This window comes from Leptodactylus fuscus, chromosome 8, assembly GCF_031893055.1.
Source record: "Leptodactylus fuscus isolate aLepFus1 chromosome 8, aLepFus1.hap2, whole genome shotgun sequence".
Lineage (NCBI taxonomy): Eukaryota > Metazoa > Chordata > Amphibia > Anura > Leptodactylidae > Leptodactylus > Leptodactylus fuscus.
Genome location: NC_134272.1, coordinates 71,237,468 through 71,264,008, shown reverse-complemented (window position 1 = coordinate 71,264,008; position 26,541 = coordinate 71,237,468). Strand labels below are relative to the sequence as shown.

The 26,541-nt window shown below is 42.9% G+C and overlaps 2 protein-coding genes across 3 annotated transcripts in view; both read left to right on the top strand.

Annotated features, from left to right (window-relative positions):
• Positions 1–4,503, top strand: part of HAT1 (histone acetyltransferase 1) — a 37,375-nt gene extending 32,872 nt beyond the window's left edge. The window contains exons 9-11 of the mRNA XM_075284148.1: positions 2,098–2,249; positions 3,076–3,192; positions 3,851–4,503. Of these exons, the coding sequence (XP_075140249.1) occupies positions 2,098–2,249; positions 3,076–3,192; positions 3,851–4,018 (437 nt within the window). The 3' untranslated portion in view covers positions 4,019–4,503. The remainder of the gene's footprint in view (positions 1–2,097; positions 2,250–3,075; positions 3,193–3,850) is intronic.
• A 3,380-nt stretch (positions 4,504–7,883) lies between these two features.
• Positions 7,884–26,541, top strand: part of METAP1D (methionyl aminopeptidase type 1D, mitochondrial) — a 129,223-nt gene continuing 110,565 nt past the window's right edge. Inside the window, exon 1 of one of the 2 annotated variants that reach the window (XM_075284152.1) lies at positions 7,884–7,935. In XM_075284152.1, coding sequence (XP_075140253.1) covers positions 7,896–7,935 — 40 coding nt within the window. In that variant the 5' untranslated portion in view covers positions 7,884–7,895. The remainder of the gene's footprint in view (positions 7,936–26,541) is intronic. The other variant, XM_075284154.1, reaches the window with a different exon arrangement.

Sequence of the window (26,541 nt, the reverse complement as noted above, 5' to 3'; positions counted from 1 at the left end):
TAGACACCATAAGTCCAGTTTCTTTAGTCTAAAACAAATGTACAGTTTATTTTCACTCAAAAGTTCAGCAACAAAAGGAAACAATACAGAAATAAATCCCTGCCCGGCTAGGCTCTAACTAAACATAGAATAGGTTACCTCACCTAGAATAACAGAAATCAAAAGCTGGTAGAATCATTCAGGACACAGCTCCAAAAATATGACCCCTCTGTTGGCTCTCCAGCCAAGCTCTGCCCCCAGTCTGCTGCTGGAGCAACTTTTTAAGCCTCCTTGATGAGCAAGACTCTCTGCAGTTGAGTCGCTGCCGGAACATCCCCAAAGTGTGGACTGGAGGGGGGTGGAATGACAGGTCCCACTACCAATCCTACCTGTCATTCCTAAAAATCCAGCCCAGTAACTGGAACTCTGAAATAACCCTCTGAAATGTTCTTTCTGGAGTTTTCTCATCTCAACCACCTTAGTAGTCTGGGTGAGATGTACATCCCCTCCATTACCTGACCTGGCTTACAATATGTATTGGGGCCCTAGGTCATAGGGGTAACTCCTTTTAAGTTCAAGGTCCCACTTTGCAGAAACGCATGGAAACAGAAGGGAAACATCTAAGATCTTCATTCTATATTTCCCATTCCTTTTGAAGCCACTCCGGACTTAGAAAAAAAAAAAAAGTCCATAGAGGGAAACCGGAATTTCTATAACAAGCAATGCGGGGAAAAACCATGATGCGTTTTCTCCGCGTTTTTTCCCGCAGCTCTTTTCCACTGCAGCCCGCTACGTGGGGCCTTAGCCATATGGAGAAGTGAAAAATGTTTTCTATTAGTTCACGTATGACATTGGTCATGGACATTACATTGTAGAAATGTCTGTTTGCCACAATTAGGACATGTCGAAGGATTAATCACTGAATCTCCATTGACTTGCCTACAGTTTGAGCTGATAATTCTACCATTGGCTGAATAGTTTGGCAGGAAAAGGGTGCGGGGTCCTCCGAACAATTACATCTTTTTGTTTCCTCCCCTTTGAAATGCGGAGTAGTTATGTGCTTACAGTACAATGGAGTGGCTAATGACTATGGATAATGGTAGCCAGGCTGGTTTTCCCAGGCAGCTGCTTTCATGCCCAGGATTAAAAAGCTTTTTTTTTTTTTTTTTTTTTTTTTGCACAGCTACTTAATAATGTAGGAAATGTGTAAAATTTCTCTATCCATCCCTATCAGTCTTCTAAATATTTTGCTTTATTAATTCAGGAAAGAATGATTAAATTTGCCTAATATTAAAATACATTGCCATGTTGTAAATGTTGAGTTATGATATGTTTTATATGGCGACTTATATATTGTCATAGGTTACATTAAAAGATTTGTTTTTTAGGGGGTTTTTTTTGTGCTGGAAATGGAATTTGTTGCCAGGATATGAACTGCTCATTAAATCATGTTTTAAATATATATTTTTTTTAAGACTTTTTGGTGATCTTTTTAATTTTCCAAATTAGTATCTATATTTAAAGAAAGAAAAATCTTAAAAATCTTGCAGTTCCAACTTTTGCCACTAAGCCTAAAACATTTTGTGACCTCCTGTTTCCTATAGAAGGACCATGGGCCATAGACACTATGGATTGGAGCAGATCCTATTCACATGTATAGGAGGGTTTTTTAGGCATGCGCTGTGACCTGGGCAGTAAAGAGGGAAGTAGATAACATGTAATATCCTCTATTATGACTGGTGGATTGTTACATATACATGATAGCTGTGATCTACAGTGTGCTGTAAGCCAGGGACTGCTGCAAAGAAATCTACAGAAGACAGGAAGTCTCAGCATGTTCTATTGCCAAGTGGACAAAGTCGGAACTACAAGACTTCAATTTTTATTTTTTTTAATTTATATATTATATTATAGCGGTCTGTTCCAGACACTTCAACCCAAGTGTGAACCTAATGTCAGTCATGTAGCTGTTCAATGTATTACTATGGAGCATTCTTTCTACTTAGTACATGTAACAAGTGTAGCTTTAGACTTTATATCTAATTGTTTACTGTCCTAAAATGTACTATATATTTATGTAGAGTAAAATGTACTAAAGATTGTCCTCTCTCCTCCTAGCTGAAGATCCATCTGAGAACTTCGTCAGGCTCCGAGATTTTGTTCTTGCTAAACTTTGCCAAAGTCTGCCAGGCTTTTCACCCGAGAAACTTCTTGAAGGGTTCAGTAAAGAGATGGTGACAGAGGCTCAGCAGAAACTCAAGATAAATAAGGTAGTGGAGTTGAGCGCTGGCTACCATGGCTTACTGTACACTGGATCACTCTTTACATTCACATGTTGTTGACTCGGAGACATTCCTAAGATCAGAACATGTTTTTTTCATTTTTCCCTTACAAGAACACTGCATACACTATCTGGTTTTCATGGGAATTTAGTCTCCTTTCATGAAATTTCAACAGTAGTGGGAAAGGCATGAACTTTCAGCTCGTGTGTAAAATGTAAGGAATATCCTATAAATATACAGAGGGAGGTTTGCATTGCCCTAAATGGACGGCAGTATGCATGAGTTCTTTAGTCTTTACACCTGTGTTGTCAGGGACCATTTAAATATATATATATTTTATTCTTGCCATGATTTTAATATTTCTTACCACTAAGGGCTCGTTCACATCTGTGCCCGGGGTCTCCATTTTGTAGGTTTCCGTTTCCTGCCCGAAATTGGACAGGAGACGGAAAGCTGCAGGCATTTTTCAAACCCATTCAAATGAATGGGTTTGGAAAGTGTCCGGCCGTGAGCGCTGGTGAGCGTTTTGTGCTCTCTGCTGCAAAACGTGTTTTGTTGTTTTTTGTTTGTTTTTTTTGTTTTGTTTTGTATTTTTAATTTTTTTAACTGGACACAGTTGGACATGCAGGACTTTGTGTCTGGTTTAAGAAAAAAAAAAAAAAAAAAAACAGTTTTGCCACGGAGAGCACAAAACGCTCACAGCCGGACACAGTCTGTCTGGTTTCCGTCTTCTGTTGGCAGAAGACAGAAACTGAAAGCGGAGACTGGGGCGCAGGTGTGAACCCAGCGTAATTTTGATTCTATTTTTTGTCAGCAACACACAAGACGTGTTTATGAAATTCTTCGACTCCGTGCGACTGACATGAGTGATCCCGAGAAGTCCCGAGCTTATAGATTAGACGTCAAGAAGAGACTTGTTGGCCCATATAAGGTAATGCTCTATATCCGCTGCTTCATATTACTGACATGTGATACTTATTTGTTTTGTCTCAAAAGTTAGAGGTTTTCCGATATATTGATGACCTATCCTTAAGACTTTATGTATTTCTCTTACTTGTATTCAGTCACTGTCCTATATAGGGACAGGTCGTCAATATGAGATTAGGGGCGTCTGACACCCAGGACTCCCACCAATTAGCCGTTTGAAAAGGCCTCAGTGCTCCTGTATACCACGGCCTTCTCTATTTGCCACTGACATCACGTTCCTTGACCACAGTACAACAGTAGCTTGGTCCCATTCAAGGTAGGGCCACTATGATATATACAGTGCTGCGCTTCATAGTTAATGAAACGGCTGCATCTCTCACTCAAATGCTGAAGCCTCTTCAACCAGCTGATTTGTGGTGGTCCTGGGTGTTGCACCCCCAACCATTAAACAAGTCCCAGTTCTGCCCAAAATGAACTCCCAACTCTACAATCCAGCTATGAAATGCTGTCTCGCACTTCTTCTTTCCCTTGCCTCCTGCTTGTCATTGGTAGGTTCTCTGTTCATTCTTACAAGCAGGAGGCAGGCATACGATTCCAAATGATACACAGGTGCACCGATGATTCTGTGCACATTAATCTGAACACATTTTTTATTTATCTAGAAAAACCAGCGGGAGATGGCCAAGATGAGGCGATGTTTGAAACCTGAGGAGCTAACCAACCAGTTGAATCAAATCGATCTAAAGACACAACATGAGCAGCTAGAGGAGAGTTACCAGGAGCTTATGTCAGAGTACAGAAGGACAGTGGAAAGACTTGCCCAAGCATAAGGCAATTCAAAGTTGCTGAGAAGCCCTTGAAATGTACATCTATAAGTTCAGCCATTTCCAGTGTTGTCGGTGAATCTGCTCTGAATGAAGTCCACATTATCATCTGTTGCTAGATAGTGTACAGTACATACCTGGACGTGTAATATTCACCTACAGTCTCTGAAACCAGCACTTGACTGGCTTAATACACAACCCATACCCGGCCTGTATTATTAGTGGTGTGCCTTGATACCAAGGTGTGACGGGTCTGTGTAGGCACAATATTTGTGGTGGGCTGTGAAAGCTTAGCTCATGACGACTTTTACAACTGTAATTTGTATATAGTTCAATCCCAGCCCCCTGGGCATAAGATCCTGCTATGATCCTACTTTGTTTTTTTGTGCATTTCAGTTGTCTATTTTTTTTTTCTAGCATACTCAACGAGAATCTTATGTAGTTATCCAGTGGAGCTTACAACTAAAAATAAAAAAATAGTAACAGTGAAATGTTATTGTGCACCATTCATTGCTATATTGGTGGTAAGTTTTATGAGTTGCATTTAGAAGGTAAATAGGGGTTTCAATGGCTAGTTTGCAAGTGGCATGTTTATGTGCAGTGTCCTATTTCCCTCACCTCTTAGATGACAGAGGTTAACTTTTTGGACTCTAGAGAGACACTTACAGGGTGTAGGCTAAGGCCTGGTTCACATCTGCGTTCGGTATTCCATTCCCGAACAGAATACCGAACGCATTGACAAGCGGTGAGCTTATGAAAGCACACGGACCCCATAAACTATAATGGGGTCTATGTGTTGTCTGCATGGTGTCGGCACGGAACATGCAGAGAGAAAAGTACTTCATGAACTACTCTCCTCTCTGCATGACTCGTGCGGACACTGCGTGGAAAACACACAGACCCCATTATAGTCTATGGGGTCCATGTGCTTTCATTGCTCACTGCTTGTCAATGCGTTCGGTATTCTGTTCGGGGGGGGTAGCAGACTACCCAAATGGAATACTGAACGCAGATGTGAACCAGGCCTAAGTGTCAAATAGCTGAGGGACCCAGCAGTTGGACCCGGAGCCATTTGGGGAACTGAACTAAAGCCTCTTTGTGAATGGAACACCATACACTTGCTGTGGGGAGATTACAGTCATGGCAACCCCATAGTAGTGAATGGAATTTTGGTCTCACACGTGCCCTGGCGGTCCTTTCTCAAGGAGGCTTTAGGAGGATATTCGGTAAGTTCACACGGCTGAATTTTTGCTTCCCATTTATTTAAGTGGGAGGCAGATGCTTCTTTTTCAGCTAGCCCAAAAAAGGCGTCCTGCCTTGTCTGTTTGCGGTGGATTAAATTGAATGGGAGTAGGACATCTTTGTACTGACAACAGGAAGATTTCCGCTGTGGGTTTCACATGCTGGATCCCACCACAAAATCTGCAGTGTGATCTTCCCCTAAGTTTAGGTTTTTTATTTCTGTATATTGTATGTTCAGTGAAGACACATTTTATTTATATTGTATGTATAAGTAAAATAGGGTGTTAGGGCAAAGGATCAAATTTGCTTGTGGTCCATTCTAGGTCCTCAGGACTGATGGTACAAAAGTCACCTTGTCCCTGATGATTCCCTAGTAGATCCTTGTGACCCAATGGAAATCGGAGCCCCCTTTTATCATGACAATAAAAGGGTTATACAGCTGGGATCAAAAGTTCCTCCCATCCATTTGAAGTGACACCCCCTCCTAACCCCATACAATAACAAAAAAAAGTGAATAAAGTTAGTGGCCATGCGTACAACGTACTACGTCTTCCAAACGTATTTCCTGGACTGACCACATCTCTGTGTATAGAACTCATGCATTATAGTCTGTTATGATTCAGTGGTTCCCCAACCTTTTTTGCACCAGGGATCGGCTTCAAGCAAGACCATTTTTCTATGGTGGGGCGGGGCCTTGGTCATATGGGGCAGGGTTATAGACGGACTCCACCGTGTGGATGGGAAAGCTCTCCGCCGGGATGCTCTGCGGGGCGGGTGGGCGCGACACGAGCATCTGAGTGAACATAGCGAATTGCTAATCACATGGGTTGGATGCTTTGCACTTGGCCACGTTGTTGTGGTGATGTGTAAACCTATCAGGTAGTGCGGCATCCTTAGCAGCTACAGGATGCCATGCTACCTGATAGTTTACACATTATCATAGTAACGTGGCCTGGCGCGAAGTATCCAGCTAAGACTGAGGCCGCCCCGCGGACCGGCAATAAACCCTTAATAATCCGGGCCTGATCCGTGGACCGGAGGTTGGGGCCATTTAGATTCTAAGTGGCCTGATCACCACTATACTAATCTGACAGCTTTATGCTTCTTTATTAGTTGCGTTCAGGCTGTTTGAGAGCTCACTGTATCATAACGGTCTATAATGGCACACGTCTGAACAGAACTGGACTACCGCCTAGACCTCAGCCATGTCACCTATGCAAATCACATGGAACATTGTAGTGTATAGGTAACACTTGGATAGATCGTCTTTTCCTGTTAATAAATTTTATATTCTCTTGCTGCTATCACTTTGCACCATTCTTTTTGAATCCCCCCTATATAAAAACTTCCTTTTATATTTCCCACTTCCTTTCAAGCTGTTCTTGGCTTTGGCTCAAAAATCTGCAACAGAATTTTTATTTTATTTTTTTCAGTTTTTCTGCGCAGTGTTTACATATCGCCTTGGTGACTGACTGCATGCAGATTCTATTTGCTGTTATGAGTAGCATATTTCCATTATGCCAGTAGACTAGAGATTTTTTTAATGGTTATTATGATACAGATGACTGCAATTATAAACTGCATCCAGTTCTTAAAGGGGTTGTCCAGGGAGTTTTATTTTGCTTTGTATTTTTTCTTTTTTAAGGGTGCATTCAGACTACGGATACGCTGACTGATTCTGAACGTTAAAACACGTTCAGAATCAGCGCGTATTGAAATGAATGGGATCTGCTTAGTAGCCTGAATGCACCCTAATGCTGGACTTTTGGGGGTTCCAGACTGGTTCAACCCCATGGCTCTAAACCAGCACCCAGATTTCGCTTCCTCTCCTGTTTTCCTATGTAGTTACCGGTGCTATGGGTATGGCTTTACCATAGTCATCCTATAGCATCTTTGAAAATGGGAGAGAAGGGAGTGACCTGGGGTTGGATGCTATTTCTGATCTTGTGACCAGAGGTCAGAACTGGTCTGAAACCCTCAGGTTCAGGGATGGAAAAAAAACCTCTCAGAAAGTAAGTAAAATAAAACTCCTGGTGTAAATCATGGCCTAGCCTAGGGCTTAATAAATACATTTCTGCAAGAAATCTGTGCGTGAACATACCCTAAAAGAGGGCACCCCGTGTGAACCTAGCGTCAGCGGTCTGGGGATCACACCCCACTCCACAACAGGGAATGTAGAGCTTTATGTGCTGGTTCTCATTCCCTCTGTTCTTGACTTATTCTCATAGTACCGCTCCATATAAACGGATGTGGTGTCTGTATTGTAACTGGTACCTACAGTAGGTGTATTGTATTCCAATCTGAGTTCCAGTTTGACCAGAACATTTCCCTTGTCCCTCTGCCTCATATTCTGCTCTTTCACATATCTGTAGTGTATAAGAATACTTCTACCAAGAGCCCACTGGGAAGTCTGCATGCATTAGACACTGAACCAACAGGAGAAAACCTCATATTTCTAAGACTTTTAGCAGTGCGTTTTGTAGTATTTTGACTCGTACACGCTCCCGTCGCTTAGTGCCCTGCTTCCCTTTTCTGGCACTGTCCATAGAGTAGAATGGTCGCTTCCGCCAGTGAGTAACAGCCAATGGAGAAGCCTGAGCGTAGAGCACGTGACTACTTCGGCGAGGACGCGAGTCTCACGATGCCGGCGCTCAGTGCACTCCGCTGCGTGCAGCGTGGAGGTAAGAGGCGGCGGAGAGGTCAGCGGCGGTGCCGGGGCAGTGGCTCACTATGAGGCGCAGCCGGGGCTCGGAAAGGAAATCCCTTATAGGAGAGTGTTATTATCAGCACGTAGTTGTGCTGTATGTTCTGCACAGTTGTGTTACACACAGGTCTCCACTAGAGCGGCGCTAGACCACTTGTAAATATGTAAATAATAAACTACATGACCTGCGGGTGTTCTCATCTGTGCTCCTAGGAAAGCTCAGCTGTAACCAATAGGGATCCCCTTACTAAGCCATTGGACAGGTGACTGTGCCTGGAGCGTGCCCCCTGGTGGTGGTGGATTTTCATATTGCAGCAACAACAACACAAAATTTGCCATGCTTGTAACTCACCCGTTCCCACATTGGCTCCAAACCAGTCCATTTATGCCCCCTGTCAGTATAAGCCTTGATACACAACCGTGGTGAAAAACGGCCATTATTCACAGCCATTTGGCACCCAAAGGTTGGCGTTGTCATAGATCCCTCAAACGTTTGAGTGCACGGAGGGATATGAAAAAATAGAGCGTGACCTATATTTTGACGTTCTGTTACAATGGACTGTCCAAATATATCGGTTATATGAATAGTGAAGTGAAAATAATGCGCTCATCACTGCTGCGAGTATAGGGTGACCCCCTCTAGTGTCCTTGTATTGATGTCATACAAGTCCCCTACCTTATGTCTAACTGCTGTAAGGTGGGACCTGACCGTCCCCTCCGTCAATAATAAAGTCAACCTCATCTGTTTTCTCAGATAGGGTTAAAGTCAAGACAGCGCCCATGACTGTCCTGCTGAATTTCAGATGGTCAGGAGGCATGTTCATGTCCTGTTATCAATATTAGATCATTGGGTCTGACACCCGGTGCCCTGCTAAACTGTGGGCCCTGTGATGTCATCTTGATGGGCATTGTAGGACCTCTGTCTAAGGGTTATGTCTGGTACTACAAATGATCTCCATTGAAGTCAATGAAGCTTAGCTGCAATACCAGTTACAACCTTTGGACAGGCGTGGCACTGTTTCTGGACAACCATTATGTTTTGTAGTTATAGACAACGCCTTCTACCACTAACCAGGATGGCTGACATGGAAAGCTCGCTGGTTGCCTCTGAGCTTTCCTAGAAATAGTTCTTTAGAAGTTTTCATATCCTACCACAACGGACGATGTAGATGCGGATGTGACAATCGCTAGCCTTGGTATACCTGGTTTGCTTTTGGCAATGACTAGATGGCAGCACGTGCGTTGTCAACCTACAGAGATGTTACGTCTTATTTGCTGAATAGCTGTGATGTTGTAGTTGTGGACTGTTGCAGCTGAATACAGAACAGTTTGGTAAAGTAACCTGATTGTGAAGAAGGTTGCTTTCTTGGATAAGACTTGTCCCCATTGAATTTCTTCTACAGAGTTGTGTGTGTATTATGACGCACTAGCTTCTGCCCGCGACTTCGTCTGCGGGTTGTTGCCGTTGATGATCCACCTATATACAGCAAATTGCTGCTGTCCATGGTTTGCCTCGCTGGGACGCCATATAATGAGCATGTTGTTGGTGTTGATGATCCGCCTGCCGCGGTGTTGCGACAGCTGTCAAGCTGGCCTGCTGCTGAACTCGTTCCTCGTGCTTTGCCAGTCATTGTTCCAGTATCTCAGCAGCTTGCTGGGATGCTATATAATGAGCGTGTTGTTGGCGTTGATGATCCGGTGTTTTGGCAGCTCTCAAGCTGGCCTGCTGCTGAACTTGTTTCTTGCCTGTGCCTGTGATTGTTGCGGCATCTCAGCACCTCACTGGAACGTCATATAATGAGCGTGTTGTTGGTGTTTGTGATCCGGCTGCTCCAGCGTTTCTGCCGCTGAACGCGTTCCTCGCAGTGTGCAACACCTTATAATGCATATGTTGGCGTCGATGATCCTCCTTAGCTGCGCTTGAGGAGAACTCTGTGACTACTGGCTTCCTTCAGAGCTCTCGTTGTTTGCGACAAATTAGACTCTCTTTTTCCAGGCATGTCGAAAATTGGCAAACTGCCAATTTGGATTAAAGGTGTTTGTCATTACTGGAGCAGATCAGATCATATGCAGATGTGTCTACACACTGAGGGTTAGCGTGTGTTACACAGAGAGAGAACAGCCCTGGCTGAGATAAGGCTGCTGCTAAGACCTGTTTAATATAGTATGTGACCATAAATTCACAACTGTCATGAAGCCATGTCATTTACCGGGATAAAGAGTAGCCTATATTTTAATCGAGGTTACAATCTATCTGTGTGCCGAATTTCATCCAAATCCGTTCAGGGTTTACAAGCCTCCCATTGATTTCAATGTGTAGCGCGCGTAAGACCGGCACACATTGAAGTCTATGGGATTCTGTTTAACAGCGGTCACTTTGACACGTGTTTAAAGGGATTCTACCATTAAACTACCTTTTTTTCTAATGAACACGTCGGAAAGCCTTAAGAAAGGCTATTCGTCTCCTACCTTTAGACGTGGTCTCCGCCGTTCCGTAGAAATACCGGTTTTAACCAGTATGCAAATGAGCTATCCGCAGCAATGAGGGCGGGCCCCAGCACTGAAAGGCCGATAAGCGCATCCCCATTGCTGCCCAGAGCTCTTTCTTGCGCCGCCTCCTTCTTCTGCAGCAACTCCGCCTCTTCTGGCTTCTCTTGCTCTTGTAGTTCTATACAGGAGCATAGAGAGGCCACCCCAAAATGGCCGCCGGCCGGCTCCTGTATTGAACGGCAAGAGCGGCTATCCAAAAATGGCCGCCGGCTGGAGGCCATTTTTGGGTAGCCGCTCTTGCAGCTCAATACAGGAGCCGGCGGCCATTTTGGGGTAGCCGCTCTTGCAGTTCAATACAGGAGCTGGTCGGCGGCCATTTTGGGGTGGCCTCTCTATGCTCCTGTAAACAACTACAAGAGCAAGAGAAGCCAGAAGAGGCGGAGTTGCTGCAGAACAAGGAGGCGGCGCAGGAAAGAGCTCTCGGGCAGCAATGGGGATGCGCTCATCGGCCTTTCAGCGCCGGGGCCCGCCCTCATTGCTGCGGAGAGCTCATTTGCATACCGGTTAAAACCGGTATTTCTACGGAACGGCGCGGCGGAGACCACGTCTTAAAGGTAGGAGACGAATAGCCTTTCTTAACGCTATTCCGACGTGGTAATTAGAAAAAAAGGTAGTTTAATGGTAGAATCCCTTTAAGTGTCTGAATGAGCGGAGCGTAACTCCGTGTGAAACCACCCTCATATTGATGATCTTTCCATCAGACTCACAAAAATCCCTTTAATACATTTGCTATCAGGGTTAGGGAATATTTGCATTGAATTTTGCTGGAGGGCCCTGGGCATTCTAGTCCGGGATTGTGCATATGAATCTCTTTTATAGGGGTAAGGGTTGCGGTGAATGAAATTCCCGACATCATTTTTTCTTCTTCTTAAATTATTGATGTTCCTTATCTATTACTGATCAGAAAAGGGGGGCATGTTTCCAAATCAGTGCTTTGATATGACTGTACCTGGCCCCTAATCCATCACTGCCTAGTGTTGCCTGTCTCTTGAAGCCTTCATGTGTTTTCGCCATCTCAGGCGATACAAAGGTCTCATTCATCTCCTCGCTCTTCCAGCTCCTTCCCTAAGACAATTAGTGTCTCTCGTGAAAGACTAAATTGTTAGCAAAGAACATTTAAAATAAAAGCATTCAAACAATTTGGGTGAGTTTTTTTTATATTTCTTTTACGGTACCAGGTTGATATGAATATCTGCAGATAACCGGGGAATATTTCCCCCTTCAAACCATTTCTTTTTTTTTTCCTCTTTGGATTTCTGCATATTTCTGCAAATTGCAAGCTAGACAAAGTGCGGTAGTTTAGTCATTTTGTCTAGAATTGCCAAAATGTTTCCCCGCTTTTTATGTTGTGTGCAGTCAAATAAGAACGCGTGTCGCTGTTTTCAGATATAAAATTGGTTGGAAGCGAAAACAATTTATAAATATATTTTAAAATGTCCTGACTCTGTGCTCGGCATGGTCAAAAAAAAAAAAAAAAAGAAAAGCCCTGTTTGGGCTGTATGGTTAACCCCTTTGCCGCCACGGCTTTTGAAGGGTAAATATCCGCATTAAAATTTCATAGTTTCATTTGATATTTTTATTTTTTTTGCACAGATACCGAAACAAAGTGATCAGAAATAGTATAAAATTATTTTTTTTTATATATAAAATTTTATTATTTTTTTTACCCATTTTTGGTTTCTAAGGTATTTATTGAATATAAAAAGGTAAACAAGTACAATATTCGTATGGTATTGGACTGGTGAAGAATACAACAGGATAATAATATAGACCTCGGATAAGCAACCTTCTAGAAAACTGCAACTCCCAACGTGCTCAATTCACTTCCATGGGAGTTCCAAGAACAGCAGAGCAAGTATGCATCTTGGGAGTTGTAGTTTGACAACACTTGGAGGGCCGAAGTTTACCTATCCCTGATACAATGAATAGCACATAAAATGTAGGATCTGTGAATCGATTTTGGTTCCAACATAGAATATAGAAGTAAAAAGGGTCGTCAACTAACTAACACATGGAGAAAAGAAGAGGCGGGTGGGGGTGGTAAAATCACTATCACAGACAAATAAGGCCCCGTTCACACGAGGCAAGAGGGGGCATCTATGTAGACTGTTAGCATGTTGCCCCTAGTGGAATAAAGAATCGAGCTGCCCTTTCTTCAGGCAGATTCCGCGGCTGATTCAGCTGAGGTGTCCGCCTCGCGACAGCATCCTCCGGACTAGGCCCATTCATTTGGACCTAATCCGGAGCGGAAAGCCGAGATGGGATATGACACGCGGATTCCCTGTGTGAACTAGCCCTAAAAGGTTTAGAGACAAGTTAAAGGAAGAGGGAACACGTGTCGAGGATCACAGTTGCAGACAGTATGCCAGGCCTGGGGTACATGCATGTTTAATCCAGGGAGACCAAACCTTATCAAAGTGAGGATAAAGCGTAAATTTGTCCAGAGCGATTTACCCAACTTGGAATTGGTTGATGTGAGCAACAGGACGAGCAGGTCTTATAACGTGTACTTCATTCATGCCCCATTAGAGATGTCCAATGTAGCATGAGGGATAATGGAACAGACGGAACTGTCCAAAACGGGAAAGAATCACTAAACGGTGAGAATTATGTACCGAACTTGAGACACTAGTGGTGAAGCATGACCAAGGATTCCAGGAGAAGGACTATGGCAGGGGTCCTCAAACTTTTTAAACAGTGGGCCGGAGGCAGAGCAGGACGCACAGACATGGGGAGCTGTGCCCTCCAATAGGTAAAGTGAAGTGCGCTCCATGGCCTGGCCCGAGCTCCCCAGGAGCTTCATTATAAATGCACGCCTGCCGGCGTTGTCGGCGGGGCCAGACAGAAGTGCTTGGCGGGCCACAGTTTGAGGACCCCTGGACTATGGAAATGATCGAGCCATAAACATGGCACACGGAGTTCTATAAGACGCTACTACTGACGGGGCCAATCAATGAAAAACAAAATTGGTGCACCAAAAATATGAATGTAATTGTGTTTATATGGCGTATTTAGCCCAGAAAGCTCCTGATGGACCTGCTAAACATGTCCATAAAGTAACAGCCTGATGAAGGCCAAAAGATTGTCTCTTTTTCACCACTGTACATTAGTATATCACTAAAAAAACGTGCAGTAGGGTAGTAGACCAAAATGTTCCATACAATGGTATCCAGTAAAACACAAAATTATCACAATGGGTCTCCTAGAGTACCATCCATTGGCGACATCACAAGTGGGGCTTTCTTATTAAAGTAAATTTAGAACTTTTACCAAAAGCTAATATAATAATGTTTCTTTAATGTAGTGTTCATTTTCAAGACATTTCATTGGCACGTTGTATTTCTATATGGAAAGGGTTAACTTAGTGAAGACTGTATGAGGAGACACACAACTGGGGAGTTAATGGAGATGTCAGCAGTCCTATCTCCTAGCATACCAGCTACTGTGGATGAGTTCTGCTACGGTCGGGATCTTTCACCACCGCCCCAGCCCCACCATTGATGATCTTGCTGAGCAGATTGACTGTGTCTAGTCAATCAGCAGCACAATCATTGTTACATGCCTGCTGCGATTTCATTAGAACAGCCGAGCAATAAATCTGGGGTCCTTTTGTGTTGTAGAAGAGGTTAGAATTCCCAGATCACTGGGGTCATGACATTTACAGACCGGCCAAGTGATATGGCTGGAAATATTCTCCAGAAAATTAGTGTTACAGTTTCTCACGTTTTGTTTTATTCCCATTGGAGTGGACATTGTCAGAAGTTACATAGACTTTCTCTAGTCCGATGTTGAAGTAAAGCTGCATTCACATCTGAACTATCATCCATAAAATAGTAAAAGTAACTTAGCACACTAGTTATTCACACTAGTGCAGTCGTCGCCATCAATAGGGTCCGCTGGAGGACCCCAACGATGGAGAGCCTGACTGCTAATACAGCGGTTACACATGGAACCCATCAGATCCCATTGACTAGGGATGGAGAAAAAAGTCTTACATGCAAGACCTTTCTCTTTGTTGATTGTTGAAGGTTTCTACATCACAGTCTCCAACGGAGAGTCCGTCACAGATGTGAATCTGGGTTGTATGTACTACAGAGTCAACATTTGAATGAAAAAGTGCTGCAATTCCGACTCTTTCTGTACTACAGCGTCAACATTTGGATGAAAAAGTGCTGCAATTCCGACTCTTTCGTCTGATGGTTTCAGTTTAGAAGGTACCCAATGGATCCCATTATAGTTAGTAGGATCTGTCAGACATTGTTGGTGTCCACCATTTGGTGATCCGTGTGTCCATTGTATTAGACCTCCAACGGATCAGAGCAATGGCACACTGGTGCAGATGTGAACATACTGTTAGTAGGTCCAGTGCTGCCAATCCAGTTCCGCCTTCTGTGCTTTGCTTACCTAGCTGATGTCACATTGCCACATATAGGGGATGCTCTTCTTGGGCAAGTGATTGGCGATATGGTGACATTTTCCTGGTGATATGTGACATTTTCCCTGCGGGTAAACAAAGGTTTAATGGGGAAAACTAGTGTGACAGATCAAGGAAGGAAAGGAGTTGTTTTCCATGTTCCATTTATTTGCAAAATAAGTTATCCAGTTTCTGAAATTGATGGCCTATGCTCAACACCAAGTCTGCAGTGGTCCCAGGTGTCAACCCACCACGGATCTAATATTGATGGCCTATCGTGACTTTAATGGAGTGGCACTTTTCTCTCTGCATGATTTGTGCGAACACCAAGCGGAAACCACACAGACCCCATTATAGTCTATGGCAGGGGTAGGGAACCTTCGGCTCTCCAGCTGCTTTGAAACTACAACTCCCATCATGCTCCATTCACTTCCATGGGAGTTCCAAGAACAGCAGAGCAAGTATGCATGCTGGGAGTTGTAGTATTGCAACAGCTGGAGAGCCGTACGTTTCCTACCCCTGGTCTATGGGATCTGTGTGGTTTCTTAGCGAAATGCGTTTTAATGCGTATAGGTTTCCGTTCAGGGTATCCCCACCCCCTGAATATTGGTGGTTCCAGGAATCTGCAGCACCACTTATATTACTTGAACAGGATCGGTGCTGCACATGCTCCCCATCCACAAGCAGCTTCCAGCACAACAACAGCTGATCTGTGCAGGATCTGGGTGTTGGACCCTGACAGATCACCTACTGATGACTTATCCTGTGATTACTCGATTTGGGGTCAGAAAACCCATTAATTTTGCAAATCTAGATTTTTATTCAAGGCTGGGCATCCCCCCTTATGAGACATTTACTCCTCTACTAATTGTCTACCTCCGCCTATAGAGACCTTCTATCAGAGCAGCTTAGTAAAGGTAATCTTGACTAGATATATTGAAGAGATTAGAGTCAGAAACTTAGTAATGGAGTTGGGCCTTGCCGATGTCTCAACAGGTAAAGGGTTAGCGAAAAAAAATATCCAGGAAGCACTTACTGTATTTACAATGATGGAATCCCCCGAAGAAAGCCTTTGGTCCCTGTTATAAGCTTTTCAAGCCTGAAATGATATGTGTGAGAAGATATTAAAAGCATACAACGGGCAGACTATACGTAGAACTCGCCTATTTTAGAGTTATTACAATCTGCAGAAAGAAACGGCCTGGCGACCGTTGTATTTTAATTTCATTTTTTCGTTTTGAGTTACACCTTACTGGCAGCGTCCCTGACCACTACTGTTACCCGGTGGCGCCTATGTTTCATCAAGCTTAGACAAGCAGACTACCTGGATCGTGGCCCAGCTGACCTGTTCAAGCTGATAAACATGATCTCCCCTGTTGAGGAATTCTAGACCTTTGGTAGCAGAATTCCCAAGGGATTTGAAAGAAAGCAGTGTTCAGGGTCCGACTCGAGCTTCATGAGCCCCTATCGCTGTGGTGTGCCATATCAACTTCTACCCTATGGGCTAAAACACCACCTTATCAGTTAGACCTCTCTGCTTTATTGGTAATTAAGGTCAAATATTCCTTTAAGATAAGATCACAAGAAGGAGAGGCAGCAGAGTATGCAGTGAAAGACTTGCGTTGTCAGGTTTGGATTGTAGTGGATGACAATAGACTGCCTGCAGTTACTCAGTGGAGCGAGCACCGCAAGACGTCACACCTGCTCCTTTTATCACAACCTTTCCCTTCATTCTTGGAATTTGGCTTCTTAATTGTATTTTGTTGCTCAATAAAAGTTACGTTGACATTTTCAAATCGTCTTCCACGGGAAATGGTTAAAATGGTAGAAACTTTTTACAGGTCGTGCAGATTGTGAGTTAGACTCGTGTTGGTTGTACCTGTCGATTTCAGGGGGATCAACCGAACCCCTTAATATTGATAGGGTTATACCATGAAAATATGGAACAGTGGGTAAATTGCTGATCTGTGAGCCTAACCAATCCCGAAAAAAATGGGAAAAAAAATGACTGACCCAAGCTCCAAATTACAATGATTGTTTTAATTTTATAATCACTATTAATGGATAATTAATTAAATGTATTTGTTACATATTTACTTTCATAGGAATTCAATTACTGTCTTTTTAATGAATTAGAGGATCTCTACGGCTTCGGGCTGACCATGGCTGTCAGCCATTTATGAAGGAGTCAGAATTGAGTGGTGGAAACGTAGAAGACTTGGCCTACCAACTGGTCAGTCCTGGTTTTACCCCAATTCTGAATGTGCGCCTCTGCTCCATCCATCCTGTAAAGTATAATGATCAGCTATCTCCGGCCTCCCATTGAAACAAGTGAAGCAGGAGCGTACATTCTGCATCCATCTCTACATATAGAGCAGAGGCGAAACCTCTTGATTAAATGTTTGGCAATCATTCTTTCGGCTTCAAAGCAAAAAAGATCAGGCATGTTGAATTTTACATGTCTGATCTTTTCGTTATCAGGACTGATTGAGCTCAATGTGGGGGAGTCGGTAGGAATAGCTGCCACTTGGCCAACAGCTACTGATGCCATATGGCCACCTTAAAGTATCTGTACACATTAGATCAACATTGGGTGAAGAAGCTGATTTCAGATGGGATAGCCAAATATCTGTATAACTGTAAGGGCCGATGGGTGCAAAGTGGTGGAGGTGGAGAAAGATCCTCTTTAAAGAGGTTGTCCGTGCAAAGGTTATATTTTTTTAAATAGACCAGGGGAGGTGAAAAAACAAACAAAACATACTCACTTGTTCCTGGTGCTCTGGTGATCTTCCAGTGCATTCTGGTCCTACCGCTCAGCTGTCTACTGGAAGTCAAATTCCTCACTGGATATCACTGGATCTCTTCTGCTGAAACCACTGTTTGGCCTCAGCAGTCACGTGACCACTGAGGCCAATCAGCAGCCTCAGCAAAGGGCACAGGACATCAGTACCTATTCAGAAGGTAAAATGCCTGTCTGGTTTACAACTAATGGTGATGGACTGTGCTGAGCCTCTTATGGATATCTATCAGTAACAATCACATGACCACTGAGGCCAATCAGCGGCCTCAGCAAAGGGCAGAGGACATCAGTACCTATTCAGAAGGTAAAAACTAATGGGGATGGACTCTTAAGGATATCTATCAGTAACAATCACGTGACCACTGAGGCCAATCACCGGCCTCAGGAAAGGATACAGGATGTCATAGGTAGTGATGTCTCGTGCCCTTTGCTGAGGCCGCTGATTGGCCTCAGTGGTCACGTGTGGTAGGGACTTCCACTGGAAGACAACAATGGACTGGCAACAGGACCACGATGGGAGGCAACGGGGATAGTTGAGTATGATTTTTTATTATTTCTTTCGCCTCACCTGGCCTATTGAAAAAATAAAATTTTTATCACACTGCACACGGACATCATGCAGACCCACAGTCCGTCTCCTCCATGGACCTTCTTACGAGTTTTCATACAGTCATGTGAATCAGGTCTTAAGCAGCGACTTGTACACCGAACATTTGCAACCCTATAAAATTATTATACATGAGGAGAGCCATGGCCGTCAGCAGATCACAACCAGTCAGGGGTTCACTTATCTTTTCCTCTCTAGTGAAGGGTTAATAGAACTATTTACTATAAACGTTTTATAAAAAACAAACTTTGCATATTATTATTTCTTGCTATTTTTATTATATTTTATTTCTGGCTATTAATATTCTGCAAAGCCCCTGTCACGGGGAAGGAAGAAAGCGGTTAACTAGTCTTCGCTACTTTGTGATTTAGATATATTCATGATCTCACATGGTGAATATGTTTTCATTTCACTGGCTACCTATTGGAATGTGTCTACTTTGTAACACAAAAATGACTTTATTGCTAGATGTGCATTATTTTCATAACAATGACAGATGGATACCCCGGTGGAATGATTACTCCGAGATACAGGTAACCATCGGAGATAACATTTATGCTCATTGCTGCCCTGTAAAGAACATTTCCTTATCTGACGTCTCTTTCTTGTATTCAGAAGGTAAAATGCCTGTCTGGTTTACAACTAATGGGGACGGACTGTGCTGAGCCTCCTAAGGATATCTATCGGTAACAGTCTATTAGAAATTATGTTGTGTGAAGTGATAGAGATTCATGCAGGGCATTTTCCAGGCTCAATTTGCTGGGTAGAGAATGTACTTGATGTTCTGAAAGAAGCTTTGCCTTCGGAAAACTGGGAAGAGGAAGCTTCCATAGAGTTTTTTTGTGTATATCTTATTATCTTTTTTTCTTATATCTTACTTTAATGGTGTAGTTTATAGAAGTGAACTTATAGAACACAGCAGGGAAAGGCTGAACAAGTACAAATGTGGAGTTAACTTTACATAAAGAAGAAAGTTGGGTTTCTACGGGTTATCTAGATCTTGGGTTTTGGACAAGATTTGTTATCTTACGATATAAAGCATGTTAATAGTTTTAATCTACTAATTAAATATCATGTTTAATACCTCCAGACACGTCTGTTTTAGTACTTTTTTGTGTTCTCTATGAAATAGCAATTGTGAATCAGAATTCTATGTTGTGACGTTTTGCTGTAATTCCTTCAAGAAATTTCGGAATGAATTGGCAACTGGGTGACACCGTTCCCTAAGCCAAAGTCATGTGTTCCTGCATAGTCTGACACCTATTAGCACCGATTGTTACCCACAACTGGTAACACCCAATGTCAACTCACTCATAACTGATGTCGGATGTCATCGGTGAGTATAGGTACTGAAGCACGGCCCATGGGACAGCACTGCAATACCCATACTTATCACTACAGGTGGTACGGCGAGTGAGCAGCGTGGTGGCATATATATATATATATATATATATATATATATATATATATATGTATATAGTAAGCCGATGGCTGGTCAGGTAATGGAGGCTGTGCACATCTCACCCAGACTACTTAGGTGGGTGAGATGAGAAAACTCCAGGAATGTTTGTGCTCAGCAGACAACTTTTGTCTGCTGAGCATTTTGGTAAATGCTCAGTATTGGGCTGGATTTTTAGGAATGGCCGGTAGGTTTGGTAGTGGGACCTGTCATTCCACCCCCCTCCAGTCCAGTTCAAACTTTGGGGATGTTCCGGCAGCGACTCAGCTGCAGAGAGTCTGCTCATCAAGGAGGCTTAAGACGTTGCTCCAGCAGCAGACTGGGGGGCAGAGCTTGGCTGGAGAGCTGACAGAGAGGTCATATTTTTGGAGCTGTGTCCTGAATGACTCAACTGGCTTTTTGGATTTCTGTGATTCTAGGTGAGGTAACCTATTCTATGTTTAGTTAGAGCCTAGCCGGGCAGGGATTTATTTTTTGTATTGTTTCTTTTGTTGCTGTAAGTACCAAATCTTGTATCTGGTTCAAACAATACATATGTAAGCATATAGACTGTTTTATGTAGTGCCCAAACTGTTTGATATTTTAAATATGGTTTATATGGGATCTTTTCCATACTTTGGTATTTGATTAATCCATAATTTGAAATAATTTTGATTCTGATTTTCACCAGAATTGTGAAATCTCTGTTATCCCAGTCTGGAGTCTGATCTAGTCCCTACAAGCTTCATCCTCCTCCTACTAACTATGATCAATAATTTCATGACTGTAGTCAGTAGTGTGATGGTAGGACATCAGATCTATTAGACGCCATCTCTTTGCATCAGATTATTGAATTTTTGTAGTTTAAGCAAAAATATGAAACTCGACATTAAAAGAGGACCTTAAAGATCGCCCTTAAAGAGGACCTTTCATGGTTTGGGGCACAGACAGTTCTATATACTGCTGGAAAGCTGACAGTGCGCTGAATTCAGCGCACTGTCGGCTTTCCCGATCTGTGCCCCGGGTAAAGAGCTATCGGTCCCAGTACCGTAGCTCTTTACAGTCAGAAGGGCGTTCCTGACAGTCTGTCAAGAACGTCCTTCTCCACAGCAGCACCTATCGTGCTGTACAGTGTGAGCGGGGAGGAACGCCCCACAGTACAGCGCGATAGGCGCTGCTGTGGAGAAGGACGTTCTTGACAGACTGTAAGGAACGCCCTTCTGACTGTAAAGAGCTATGGTACCGGGACCGATAGATCTTTACCTGGGCCACAGATTGTGAAAGCAGACAGTGCTGCTGACAGTGTTGGCTTTCCAGCATTATATGGAACTGCCTGTGCCCCAAACCATGAAAGGTCCTCTTTATACTGGTTGTCCAGGATAATTTTTTTTTTTTAGGTCGAGGGAGATTAAAATAAATTTTTAAAAAGTTATACTTGTCACCTGTGCTTCAATACCTCCCAGCGCATCTGGTCCTGCTGCTCCGATGCTTTCTTCTTGTGGAAGTTCTTGCCACATGTGTCCCCTGAGGCCAATCAGCGACTTCAAAAAAGGACACAGGGTTCCCTGGGTTCTTTCCTTAAACTGCTGAGGCCACTGATTGGACTCAGTGGTCACATGACTGCTGAGGCCAATCAGTGGCCTAAGGAAAGGGAACCCAGACATCACAGCTAACGAGGACTTCAACTGCAAGAAGACATCGGAGCAGCAAGACCCCACGTGCACATGGAGACACCCCGAGAACTGGGAACAGGTAGGTATTTTTTTTAAAAAATTACCTCCCCTGGCCTAATTCAAACAAAAAGTTTTTCTCTTGGACAACCTCTTCAAGAATTCAAAAATTCTTCATCTGCAAAACAAATTCTACTTTTAGCCAAAAATTGCCCTAAATGGAACCTAAACTCATGCAGATCATAGTCATCTTCTAATAGGCCTTTCCTTGCCCTCTTTAGTCTTCCAACCCTTCCCTTCCCTTCCCTTTAGAATACACAATATGCAGGCAAACATTGGAATTTTTGGTTACCACTTATTTTTGCGCCGATGATCTCAGTCGCCAATTACAAAACATTGTCTTCAATTCCCGGAATGGCGTCTTAGGTTTTTTTCCCGTTCTCTTTTCCCCTTGGCTGTCTAAATGATTAATAAGAGAATACTTTTGACCCATTTTAATCATGTCAAACTCGCAGGAAATTTACATAATGAAAAACATTATTTCATTGTACGGCGACGATTCAGTGAACTCCAAGCAATGTTTTCCTCTTAGATTATAAGGTAAGGTGGAGGACATCAGCGCTAATCATAGGATAATTTATTAAGCTATGCTAATGTGATTGTCAGACAGTAACAAACTATCAATGTGAAGATAGTGTTTGTGAAACAGTCCCTAATGAACTGAGAGGCAATGACATGTGATAATACAATGTAACCTCTTGTTTATTAAGCATAGGGAGAGTTTGGGCTTTTTTTTCGCTGAAGTAATTAACTGCTTACAAGTTAATAAGGAGTTATCGCATTTCTTAATTCCAGCTTTATACAAAATAAATATATACCTCCGAAAACAAATCAGCATGTATTACTGGAGATACCGCATCAGCACCTTGTCATTGTCATGGGTCACGTATAATGTACTGGGAAGAGACAAAACTTTGAAGGTCTGCGGAAATGTCTTCACGGTGCGTAAAGCAGAACACCCAGCATATCAATAGGGTAAATCAATATTGCTAGGGTTATGCCTATATATGAGTAACTTATGCTATACACAATTTTTAAAGGGGACATGTTAGGTTGTTTGGGGTCACTAAACCACCAGCATGCTATTAAACAGCTGGGGTTTAAGGTCCCAAACCTCAATATCCTTCCACTGCTCACTTCTGGTGTCCTTAACAGTCAAAGAGTGAAGATCCCTGGTGTCCTAAGAGTTGAGTCTGCTGAGGGATTCTGGCGCATGCGCATTGTACACAGTAAAGCTGAGGTCAGTACACCTTTTTTCACTGCTCAGGTACACAAAGTGCAAAGTATGTGTAATGAAACAGGGTGTACGACAGTAAAAGGTTGAAGGTCCCTGGTGTCCTAAGAGTTGAGTCTGCTGAGGGATTCTGGCGCATGCGCATTGCACACAGTGAAGCTGAGGTCAGTACACTTTTTTTTCACTGCTCAGACACCCAAAGTGCAAAGCATGTGTAATGAAACAGGGTGTACAACAGGGAAAGGTTGAAGGTCCCTGGTGTCATATGAGATTAGTCTGCTGAGGGACGTCAGCGCATTGCACACAGTAAAGCTGAGGTCAGTACACCTTTAACTGCTCAGGCACCCAAAGTGCAGAGCATGTGTAGTGAAACAGGGTATACTTTGAACATGTGAGATGACCAGCCACCAATGACTGGCCAGTTGTATTATACTGCCTACCTCTTCGCCTCTTGACACACAGCAAATCCCTTGAATAGCTGATAGCATCAAGTAGAGACCAGGGGAAACCAACGGCATAGCAATAGTGGATGCAGTGGTAGCCATTGGTACTGGGCCCTGGAATCGGAGGGGGCCCCAAAGGTGTATCTGCGACCTAAAATATACTATTATTCTAAATGGGCACTGTTGTTTCAACAAACTTTGCATTGCAATAAACTTTGTAATATATCTTATCAGAGAGAACTTCCTAATTCTGCAGTGATCAGGCTGTTTCCTGTTCCCTCTCCCTCTGCTAAAATTACTTTCACTGTGAAAATCACTGCTTTATCTATCTCGAGGTTACATGATTCATCTCTATAGAGATCTATGGAGAGTTGTGAGCAGGGAAAGAAGGAGATAAGAGAAGAAAGATAGACCAAAGAGCTTTGCATCACAGCCAAAGGCGTTTATTCTCACGAGTACATGTCAGTACCTCCCAGTATATGTCCTGCATGATCCTGGAGGTGTTACTGCTTTCCTTATGTACGGTGGTACCACTGGACTAAAAAGTGAAGTGGATGGACAGGTTCAGCAGCATTTCAGCCCTTGCTCTTAGTATCAGTGAGGGTACCAACCATAATGCGATAGCATATCATAGAAATCACTTTCTAAAATGGCAAACCCCTTTAAAGTGGTGTGCGTTAAGGACACTTATTCCCTATTCAGAGGACAGATTGTTGGGGTCCCAATTGCTGGATCGCCCAGTGATCAAGCGGATGGGGGACCAAAAGTCCCTCTAAGTCCTCCTTGTGAGTTGAGTGCCAGTGTGCTTGTGTGACTGGCACTCTATTCATTTCTATGGGGCTGTGGACACTGGATTTTACCATCCCAGCAGCCCCATAAAAGTGAATGGAGTGTCGATCATGCAAACAAATTGGTGCTTCATTTACAAGGAGGTCTTAGGGGCACATTCAGTCCCCCATATGTCTGATCGCTGGGGGATTCGGCAGTTGGGACCCCAACAATCTGACGCTTATCCTCTGTCCTATGAATAGGGGATAAATGTCCATAACCCACAACCCCTTTAAAAGGGTTTTCCCCCAGTGATCAGATACTTATTCCCTGTCCTGTGGATAAGGAATAAGTGTCCATAACAGGACAACCCATTTACAAAACCAGACTTTGTATTCCATGCGAAGCATTGGATCTCCTTATCCCTGTTCTCACTTAATAACATGCACTTCACAGTTTTCTGATTTTCTCCATTTCACATAATGATGGGTAGTAATGTATTTTCTTCATCAGCCCTCGGCTGTTTTGTGTTTAAAAATATTTTTCTTGTCTGTGCGCCATTTTTTTCCCTTTTGACAAGAAGAGAATAGAACCTGATTTACTCATTCAGTGATCGACACAAAGAAACATCTTAGTACAGTTTAACAAAGCTAGCCCTATTATACACAGTCACATCTCGCTTTGAGATTATATTCACCTGCCAGTCTAAAAATCTATGCTCTTCAATTGTCATCAAGCCCTACAACTTGCTCTCTTGACCTTTTAATCCCATTTTGCCTGCATTTCTCTCTCCTGCCTTCACCCCACTCACTCACCTCTTGCTTCATGCGCTCCGTACCTGACCCCTCTTTTTGGGATTCCTTTTATCTTCGCCTCACCCTTGAGTTTACACCAGCTCTTGACAATCAATTGAGTAATTTTGATTTCAAGTAGGTTTATAATCTCCCGATTGAGCTTTTTCAATCTGTCTCACCATTTCTCATTGTCTTTTACCCGTCTCTCCCTGAATTGCCACCATTATTTACTGTTTCTAAACCTCCATTTCCATGTTGGTTGCTCCATTCATCAACCCTTGCCATTCTTCTAGAAGAGAAGTTTTGTGCATTGTAAACAGAATAGAACATCCTTAATCCTTATGATGTGACTATGGCTGTACATAGAAAAACAGCTATGGAAGGGGGCCAAAACTTAACGTTTAAAGGGATTGTCTAGTTTCCTGTTTTTATGATTTAATTCCACTGCTAAATGGGATATAAACATAAAAAAGTACTTACCCCACCCTGTACCTCCATTGCCATCGCTGGCAATTCCATTCCTTGTATACAGGTCCTGTGCTGTTTGTGCAAGCATAGGCGGCCGTGGTGACCACTAACAACAAGGCAACCATAGGGGCGCAACACACTTGCAACAAAGTGTACAAAAGAAGTCACCCTAGAATCCAATATATATGTGCACATAGATGTTACCCAAGTATAACCTGTTCTCTTGGGTACCACATGTTCTTCAGGGAGAACAGGATCCTCCACCATGGTTAATGTTGGAATCAACAGTAATGGAGACTTAAAAGGGGGTGTCCAGTTTCAGACCAATGTTAAGAGATAAATATCATTGTTTGTATAGTGAAAAGTTTTACAATTGTCCAATATATTTTCTGTATCAGTTCCTTAGGGATTTCTAGATCTCTTCTTGTTGTCATTCATTCTGCTTATTCCAGTAGATAGAAATCAGTCCATGGTCATGTGATGTACTGTCCATGGTCATGTGATATACTGTCCATGGTCATGTGATATACAGTCCAGGGTCATGTGATGTACTGTCTATGGTCATGTGATATACAGTCCAGGGTCATGTGATATACAGTCCAGGGTCATGTGATATACCGTCCATGGTCATGTGATGGATACACAGGTGCACAGCCAGTTACAGTCACGGTATAGTAATCAGACATCTGCCTGGTACGAGCCGTGCACATGTGTGCCCTTCACATGACCATGGACTGTACATCACATGACCATGGACTGTACATCACATGACCATGGACTGATTTTTATCTACTAGAAATAAACAGAATGAATAACAGCAAGTAGAGATCTAGAAAACCATGAAGAGTTAATACAGAAAGTATATTGGAAAATTGTATAAATTTTTGTTATACAACCCATAACATTTTTCTCTCAATATTTGTCTGAAACTGGACAACCCCTTTAGATCCTGACCCTAGTGCACCCCAGATGACTCTCCCTTTGACTCCCACCCTGACTAGGTAGAGCTGTCTAGGGTCAGTGTTTAAGTCTATTCTGATATACCCTATTCTGATTATTTGCTGCTCAAATGCAATGTGAACAGAGCCTAAATTGTTTGGTAGCTTTGATGAAAAGAATTCCCATCTCTTATTTCAATTGTTATTGTTACTAGAAACATATTTATACAATGTTGCGGCATTTGATGTCACTTTGAGACAATGCATCAGTCAGTTATAGGCTGGTATAAATATACGATCTATGTATGATAATACGTATGTCATATTTAATACATATATAATAATGTTATGTGATGTCCATTTCATCATATATCATCCAATGGTAAAATAATGTCACTT